This window comes from Oncorhynchus masou, chromosome 6 (genome assembly GCF_036934945.1).
Source record: "Oncorhynchus masou masou isolate Uvic2021 chromosome 6, UVic_Omas_1.1, whole genome shotgun sequence".
NCBI lineage: Eukaryota > Metazoa > Chordata > Actinopteri > Salmoniformes > Salmonidae > Oncorhynchus > Oncorhynchus masou.
Genome location: NC_088217.1, coordinates 71,006,091 through 71,015,193, shown reverse-complemented (window position 1 = coordinate 71,015,193; position 9,103 = coordinate 71,006,091). Strand labels below are relative to the sequence as shown.

Below are 9,103 nucleotides of genomic sequence, written 5' to 3'. Positions count from 1 at the left end.
AGAATGAGTTTTCCCCCCACAAAGGGGCTTTATTCCAGACAGAAATACTAATCAGTTTCATCAGCCGTCCGGGTGGCTGGTCTCGATCCCGCAGGTGAAGAAGCTGGATGTGGAGGTCCTGGGCTGGTGTGGTTACACATGGTCTGTAGTTGTGAGGCCGGTTGGACGTACTGACAAATTTTCTTAAACGACGTTGGAGGCGGTTAATGTGCCCTTTATGGGCATGGCACCACTGAACACACACAAACAGGGTGAAAATGCTATTTAAGTTTATGGAATTACTTCTGTCTCTCAATACTAGCTTTGTTTCTTTAGAACTGTGGGGACCCACGGAGTGTTGCCAGGGAGATGAGATTAAATAAGAATAAAATTGACCGTGTCTACCTTTTCAAATAAGGCTGATGGAAATGGGAGAAGACATCAGATTCTTTGGTTGCTATGCCAACTCAAAAGACAAAACAAGCTATGCTGCTACTTGGGCATTGACATGTCATCTATAGATTTAGGAGACTCTGAATTGATCAAATACATTAAATAGCCTGTCTATTGAGTGCTATTTAAAGAAATCAAGTGATTGTTTTAGTATACAGAGGTACTCAAAGTGGTGCATGTCTTTTCGATTTGGAACAATATCCGGTGATACATTCCTTTTTCCTGTATCAGATCTCTGACATACAGAGCTTGTGACCCAAGTAGGAGGCTGAATATGCAGGCCATGTCAAGGAGAGAAGAACAAACATTTTCAACACACAATAGTACACAAGTAACACTCTTTATAGAGGCAGTTGAGTGGTCTGGTGGTCTCTCTGAGTGAACAGTAGCCTACGCACAGATGAATAAACGGATAAAAAAAAGTTTAAAAAAATATATTTCAGCCACAAGGCGTCGCCATTTCACTACTCACAATTCCACCTTCATGCGTTGACAGGTTGAGCAAATGCATTGTGGGAAGCAGAAACCTATGACGTCCTCTTCTCTGTATTTTCTAAACATGTTTGGCTGGTGACAACCTAACACAGCATCAACATGCATTCAATAGTGGTGATTATATAGCTAAGAGATATAGATGTCTTTATTTTGAGGAGTCGGATCGTGTGAACAATGGACGGAGACGGTAAGCATGCATTTCATTGCATGTCTAATAGTGCCATAATTAATAAAGGGAGAAGCATATCTGGCCAAATCTTAACGAGCATTAACATTATCGGTCTCAAGTAGCTAGTCTACTCTTGTATTCTTGACTGCTCAGTGACGTTACTGTTTTCACTGCATCTGCATGACGTAGCTACCTTCAGAGGAAATAACATCACAGCATTATAGCGACCATGTATCCAAATAAGCTGCTAATGTAGTTATGTGCAATAAAATGCTTGTAAGAACATAAAAATAGGGCCCACTGTCTCTGCCCAGGACAATTGTCCGAAATGAAGCTAAAACCTGGACACAGTATCACAAAGGTCTGTCTGGTGATCCGAATACCAAGAATTACAATTTCATACATCTCATGGGCATTATTGGGCTTCATACAGTGTTGAGAATCGGAGACCTGACTTGGCTGGGTTCGCGGTCTCTTCAACCCCTGTCTGTGTGTGTCTTTTAGAGGGGTTGGGATAAAGAAGAATCTTATCGCTGTTGGACGTATGTGAAGACCATCATTAGACAATTAAAAAAAATGGTATTTTGTCTCTGTCCAGGGGCCAGCAGTACTGGGGCCACTCCCTCAGAGGAGATGAATGGTACTGGGAACCTGATGGACTTCCTGGACGAGCCCTTCCCAGACGTAGGCACCTACGAAGACTTCCACACCATTGACTGGCTCCGGGAGAAGTCGCGCGACACAGACCGCCATAGGAAGGTGAGGGGAACACACACACACACACACACACACACACACACACACACACACACACACACACACACACACACACACACACACACACACACACACACACACACACAGCTCTACACTCTAAGCATCTTCTTCTTCATCCCCAGGGGATATAATTTGTCTTCTTCATCCTCTTCTTCCTCTTCATAATCACCATGGAAAAACTCTTGATGTCCACCTGATTATCTTAATAACCTGATGGTCTGTTGAATCTGCCGCTGATGGTTGATTTGATGGTTGTTCTAGATCACCACCAAGAGTAAGGAGTCTTACTGGGAGCTGATTAAGAGTCTTCTGGATGCCTGGTCAGGATGGGTGGTGATGCTGCTCATAGGAATGCTCACAGGTAGGAACCTTTGCAGAGGCATCCTGCAAAGGTCTTACACCTTTGGTGCCGCGCAAGTCTCTTGTTGTGTGGCGCACATGAGATTTGCTTCTGGCCGCCGGGATTCGTGCTGCACGCACATGACGTGACACGTGGCTCTCTTAACAACCAATCCGAAGTCACGCAGCCGGAGGTTGTGAAATGCCACATCTGGTCCTGAATCCTTTTGATAGGCTTGCCCGTTGTTCCCTTGCCTAGTGTGATCTGTGATCTCGTGCTGTGTGTCCTCCCGTGTAGGCACGCTGGCTGGAGTGATCGACCTGGCTGTGGACTGGATGACCGACCTGAAGGAAGGGGTGTGTCTGTCTGCTTTGTACTACAGCCGTGAGCAGTGCTGCTGGACCTCCAACGAGACCACCTTCGACGACAGAGACAAGTGTCCGCAGTGGCAGAAGTGGGCCGAGCTGATGACCGGTCACTCTGAGGTCAGCAGATCACTAAACCACTAACCAGACATCCTCTTGATTTAAAGCCACAATGCTGAGTCTGTGTTTTTAGTCCGACGAACGGCAGCCGCCACGCGGCTAGATAAAGGGGTGTGGCTTGGGGGAGTGTAACCTCTCTCAGTTTCTGAGGTTTAACTTGGTGTTTGTTGCGATAGAGGGTGGGATGATTGTGCATCAGGTCCTTAAACCCATACATTCCACCTGTTCTTGTTTCTCCAGGGTGCCGGGGCGTATGTGTTGAATTACTTCCTGTATGTGTTGTGGGCACTGTTATTCTCTTTCTTGGCCGTGTCTCTAGTAAGGGTCTTTGCCCCCTACGCCTGTGGGTCAGGTATTCCTGAGGTGAGTGTTTCGAAATGGTACCGTTCACTAATAGAAAATAACCATACGATAGTATTTTAAATACTGCGTTTTCATTGGCTGAAAAAAGCGTTCATTTCCGAGAACTGCGCAGTTGCTAAGGTTATACCAACGAGGGGGCTGCTGTGTGTCGTCTTGGGTAGATCAAGACCATCCTGAGTGGGTTCATCATCCGGGGGTACCTGGGGAAGTGGACCCTGCTGATCAAGACGGTGACCCTGGTCCTGGCTGTGTCCTCCGGGCTCAGCCTGGGGAAGGAGGGGCCCCTGGTCCACGTGGCCTGCTGCTGTGGTAACCTCTTCTGCTCCCTGTTCTCCAAGTACAGCAAGAATGAGGGCAAGCGCAGAGAGGTACAGTAATGGCCCATTACGCTCCCATTTTTGCGGAAATAATATAAGTTGGGGAAATTAAACAATTTATCCAAGTATTTTGTGTAGTCTGTATGTAACTCGGCTGGTCTGTTGTGCAGGTGTTATCGGCTGCTGCTGCTGCTGGGGTGTCCGTGGCTTTTGGAGCTCCGATTGGAGGAGTTCTCTTCAGCCTGGAGGAGGTGTTGTAAACTTAAATCACCTGCTGTGTCCATTCAATCAAATGCCATCTCACTTCCAGATATGTTGCCGTTTATGTTTCCTATCCATTACCTTTGAAACGCTAAAGTGTTTGCGGTCGAAGTGCCGTCGCTATGTAATCTCTGTCCTCTTCAGGTGAGTTACTACTTCCCTCTGAAGACTCTGTGGCGCTCCTTCTTCGCTGCGTTGGTGGCGGCCTTCACCCTGCGCGCCATCAACCCGTTCGGCAACAGCCGTCTGGTCCTGTTCTACGTGGAGTACCACACCCCCTGGTACATGGCTGAGCTGGTCCCCTTCATCCTGCTGGGGGTGTTCGGGGGCCTCTGGGGAGCCCTCTTCATCCGGGGGAACATTGCCTGGTGTAGGAGGAGGAAGACCACTCTGCTGGGGAAGTACCCAGTCCTAGAGGTAACTAACTGATTTAGCGGATAGTAGCTGTTCAGGAGAATGTTTTAATGCAATGATTGTGATTTGGCCCATCTGACTGTAGCTAAGTTGCTCTGGATAAGAGCCAACTGCTAAATGACTCAAACATAATGCCAGTTTCTGCTTCTTGCTTGCTTTTTGGGAACTTTGCAAGGTTTACTGTAAAACACTTTGTGAGAACTGCTGAAGTAAACAAGGGCTTTATTAATAAACGTGATTGATTTGATTGATTTAAGGTGATCGTGATAACGGGTATTACCGCGGTCCTGGCGTTCCCTAACCCGTACACGCGGCGCAGCACCAGCGAGCTCATCTCCGAGCTGTTCAACGACTGTGGTGCGCTGGAGTCCTCTCAGCTGTGTGACTACGTTAATAACCCCAACATGAGCCGTCCGGTGGACGACATCCCAGACCGCCCTGCTGGACCCGGGGTCTACAGCGCTCTGTGGCAGCTGGCCCTGGCTCTTATCTTTAAGATTGTAATAACTATCTTCACCTTTGGCATGAAGGTCAGTTTGCTGTACCGCATGGCTAGATGGGGTTATGATAGCTGACGTAAGCAGTTATGAAGTGTTACTGAGCTGCTTATGAATGCGTTATGTATGGGTTATGAAATATGAAAAGGTCCTTTTATGATGTAGGTACCCTTCAAATAAAGTGTTAACATGTTTTGAGTAGGATAACCGTGCTCTTTGGGTGATTGTTGTGTTCAGATCACCTCTCAACTGTGTTGTTTTATGTCCTCTGTGTTGTCTTCAGATCACCTCTCAACCGTGTTGTTTTATGTCCTCTGTGTTGTGTTCAGATCACCTCTCAACTGTGTTGTTTTATGTCCTCTGTGTTGTCTTCAGATCACCTCTCAACCATGTTGTTTTATGTCCTCTGTGTTGTCTTCAGATCACCTCTCAACCATGTTGTTTTATGTCCTCTGTGTTGTCTTCAGATCACCTCTCAACCATGTTGTTTTATGTCCTCTGTGTTGTGTTCAGATCCCGTCTGGGCTGTTTATCCCCAGTATGGCTGTGGGGGCCATCGCTGGGCGAATCGTGGGCATCGCTGTGGAGCAGATGGCCTACCATCACCACGACTGGATCATCTTTAAGAACTGGTGTCGTCCCGGAGCCGACTGTGTTACCCCAGGTCTCTACGCTATGGTGGGCGCTGCCGCATGTCTGGGTGAGTCGTCATTAGGGTAGTGTTCGTTAGGCACCAAACGGAAGGAAACGGACCGAAACAGGGAGGGATTACTTCCCACTCTATTAAATAAACACTCAAGTCATTAGGTTGACACCTTTTTTTGTTTCGTCGTTATAGGAGGTGTGACCCGGATGACCGTGTCCCTGGTGGTCATTATGTTTGAGCTGACCGGTGGTCTGGAGTACATCGTCCCCCTCATGGCCGCAGCCGTCACCAGTAAGTGGGTAGCGGACGCCTTTGGGAAGGAGGGTATCTACGAGTCCCACATCCAACTCAACGGCTACCCCTATCTGGACGTCAGGGACGAGTTCACACACAGGTATTATGGGATACATATTAGGAACTTTGTCATTCCTCCTCCTCCTCAGGGGAGGAACCTCACCCCTCCTCTAGTCAGGTCTCAACCCTGCAGTAGTCAGGAGTCACCCCTTTTCTAAGGGCTGGTTTTACACAAATGAAGCATCCTGAACTAAAAATATATTTCAATGGAGATTCTCCATGCTTTTGCTTCCAGAAGTTGGATTCATCTGTGTCTGAGAAACAGACACTAAGAATTCCCAATATGTGATCCGTACACAGGACCCTGGCCACGGATGTGATGCGTCCCAGGCGCAGTGAGCCCCCCCTGGCCGTGCTGACACAGGACAGCACCACGGTGGAGGACGTGGAGACACTCATCAAGGACACCGACTACAATGGCTTCCCTGTGGTCGTGTCCCGAGAGTCAGAGCGCCTCATCGGCTTCGTCCAGCGCAGGGAACTCACTGTGGCCATCAGTAAGACGTTAACCCTGGCTCTCTCTCTCTCTCTCTCACACACACACACACACACACACACACACACACACACACACACACACACACATATTTGAAATACTTGATTCAAATCCACAAATCACATTACAATCAAGAAGGATTCAGATATTTTGAAAGTCTTGGATGCATAGACACTTAAGGATACAAAAAAGCACCTTCTTCATACAGCTAGGATGCCCATAACAGCAAAGGCCCACTCCATCCAACAGTCAAATGAGCAACCCACTTCCAAAACGACCTCTCTCTGGTCTCCCTCTACGACGTCAACATCTGACGTGCTAAAAGTCCTGCTTCCGTTTAACAAAATAGTGGGACTGTATCATTAGGTTGTTTTCACCGTGAAATTATTCGCTAAATATTCAACATTTCGTTTGGGGAACATGAATAGCAAGTTGTGAACATAGCTGCTCTCAGTCCCATATAAAACCACCAGCATGTGTTGAACATTACTGTATTTAATGTGTTGGTTGATTATTATCTGTCGTGTCTGAGGAGCCACAGCTGATATTTCTCCCTCTCAGAGACTGCCCGTCAGAAGCAGGACGGGGTGGTGAGCAGCTCTGTGGTCTACTTCACGGAGGACAACCCCCAGGTGGCCGAAGCCTGCGACCCCCAGCCCCTGAAGCTGCGGCGCATCCTCAACCTCAGCCCCTTCACCGTCACGGACCACACCCCCATGGAGACCGTGGTGGATATCTTCAGAAAGCTGGGCCTCCGACAGTGTCTGGTCACCAGAAGCGGGTGAGTCTGTCATCAGTCATTTAAACAATACAGTCCAGGGCCCGGTTTCCCAATAGCAATGGGATTTAGGCCAACTACTGTTTTAACAACGGCCCTTTCCTACGACGGCCCGAAGATGTAACGTGCGTTTCCCGAAACACCACGCAGACAGACGGTTCGGCTAAATGCGTTGTTGATGCTTGTGGCGACAATAACAGGATCGAAAGAAAGACAGCGCTGCTCTCGGATCAGCGTTCTCCCTTTCAAATCTTGCCTTAACGTCAGAATTATTCCACGATGCTGATGACAGATCAGCTCTTATGAGATATTATCACCTATGGCTACAACTATTGAAGGGTCTAATTCTAATGCTTACCCTATAACAATGCTCTTAATCAAGTGCAGCTATCGTAACGACGGTTTTGGGAAACTGCTCGGAGATTTAAGTATGCTCCTAATGATGGCTCTAACAATAAACTTAGCTTTAACATGCTTTTGGGTAAAACGGGCCCAGTATTCTAAAATAGGCACATTTTACTTTGGTGTTAGATTTATGAAGACTATAGATTCATTCTATAGTCATTCTGATGTTTATTGGATGGTGGAATGATTTGTGTTTTGTTTTGTCCCCCCCCCCCCCCTCTAGGCGTCTGTTGGGCATCATCACTAAGAAGGATGTCCTCCGTCACATGGCCCAGATGATGAACCAGGACCCAGAATCCATCATGTTTAACTAGTGGCCCAAGAAGACAAAGCTTTATTATCCCAAGGACCTCTCTGCCCCTCCCTCAGATTGTAAATAGTGAAACGCTCCCGTAACCTGTAATGAAGAAGAGTCACTCCTCAAATACAGGCCCCCAGTGTTTAGAATGTAGGGATGGAGAAAGAGGGGTGAAGAGAGAGGGGGGGGGGGTCAGGACTAAGATGGATAAATGAAGGGCGTGTGGACCAGAATGGAAGGATGAATAAAGAGGGGTGTAAGGACAAGGAAGGAAGATCAAAGAAGAGGGTGTGAGGACCAGGAAAGGGGGACCAAGAGGGAGGGATGGAGGAATAGGGGTGTGAGGACCAGGATGGAGAGATGAAGGGAGGGAGGTGTCAATCATGGCAAGGAGGGAAGCACCTTATGTCTGGGATGATGAGTTGTTTTAGTTTGATGTGCCGCTGAGGCCATATTTATGTTTTCAGTGACGCTTCAACGCCTGCTGTAACTGACGTGAGTCTAAGTTGTCAATGTTAAGTTGGTGGCCCTTAGAACCCATTGTTCCCAGGGTATATTTCACATGTTGATGTTACTTTGACATTTGCGGCTTCTCAAATGTTTCTCAATATTGAACTGTAATAACATAGTTTTAACACTGGTACTGTATGTTTTTGCTAGAAGAAAGCATATAATGTCAATTGATTTAGTTTATCCAGACTTTTTTGTTTGTTTTTTTGCAATGAAGAATGCACTTTGGAAGAGAAATAGCTGAACCGGAAAGAGCCACCAAGTCCAATGATTTTCTTGTTACTTTCTAGTTCTCACTCCATGCTGTCCCTCACCAGTTTCATAGGTTTTGTTTTAATATGCTGAGGGAATGTATTGTGGAAAATAACTCTGGAAATATTGAACCTGCCTCATTTCGGTTCTTTTTGTTTAATTTTATACATATCAGTCCAGACAAGAGCCACAGTGGTTGTGTGGATTTAGCCACACTAGGTTCTCCTTCTTTGTCATTTCATACTGAAATCCATCCATCCATTGTTACTACTGTATTGAGAAACTATCGATTTGTCAATATCTCGAGCAATTGAACACTACTGTAGTTGTTTTATATGTATTATTCTAATATGAGCTGTTCAACATTACTGTAACTTGGAACTGGTACAGAAAACGGATATTTGCACTTTTGTTGGTGTTTGTAAATAACGTGTAAGTGATGCACAATATATACTATTTGCAATGTACAAGGTTCTGACATTAAATAAAAGGGGCGTTGTGTCAACAAGAATGAGATGATATTTATGTAATTGTATTATATAACATAGATACAAAGTTTAAGACATAATTAAATTGCAGGAGGCATATGATACTCGTCACATGCTAGTAATATCTTTGTCATATGTGATGTTGAAACGCAATGAACCATGTGGAAAAAGGAATAATTGAGGGTTGCTATAATATTATTTCGAGGTTCTACTAACAAACAGGTTATGGTCACATTATTTTAAAAAAGATGACCAAGTGCTAAGATAAGGTCGCCCCATAATAGCCTGCGTTTGACACCTGCGCTGTTTTAAAATTCAAAGGCTAG

General features: G+C 46.2%; 1 protein-coding gene across 1 annotated transcript; it reads left to right on the top strand.

The window, feature by feature from the left end:
• Positions 1–921: 921 nt before the first annotated feature.
• On the top strand, positions 922–8,819 carry LOC135542543 (H(+)/Cl(-) exchange transporter 4-like). Its single transcript, XM_064969580.1, has 14 exons — positions 922–1,114; positions 1,695–1,855; positions 2,135–2,234; positions 2,511–2,698; positions 2,939–3,061; positions 3,223–3,429; positions 3,549–3,629; positions 3,784–4,056; positions 4,311–4,583; positions 5,064–5,250; positions 5,389–5,590; positions 5,851–6,047; positions 6,608–6,827; positions 7,453–8,819. Exons 1-14 carry the CDS (start codon positions 1,102–1,104, stop codon positions 7,541–7,543), a joined length of 2,316 nt encoding a protein of 771 aa, XP_064825652.1. The 5' UTR covers positions 922–1,101; the 3' UTR covers positions 7,544–8,819.
• Positions 8,820–9,103: the final 284 nt, after the last annotated feature.

Excerpts from the sequence above, each read along its gene's own strand:
- LOC135542543 (XM_064969580.1), top strand. Across the intron at positions 2,699-2,938 it reads TGATGACCGGTCACTCTGAG|GGTGCCGGGGCGTATGTGTT; the intron begins GTCAGCAGATCA and ends TTGTTTCTCCAG. Across the intron at positions 4,057-4,310 it reads GGAAGTACCCAGTCCTAGAG|GTGATCGTGATAACGGGTAT; the intron begins GTAACTAACTGA and ends GATTGATTTAAG.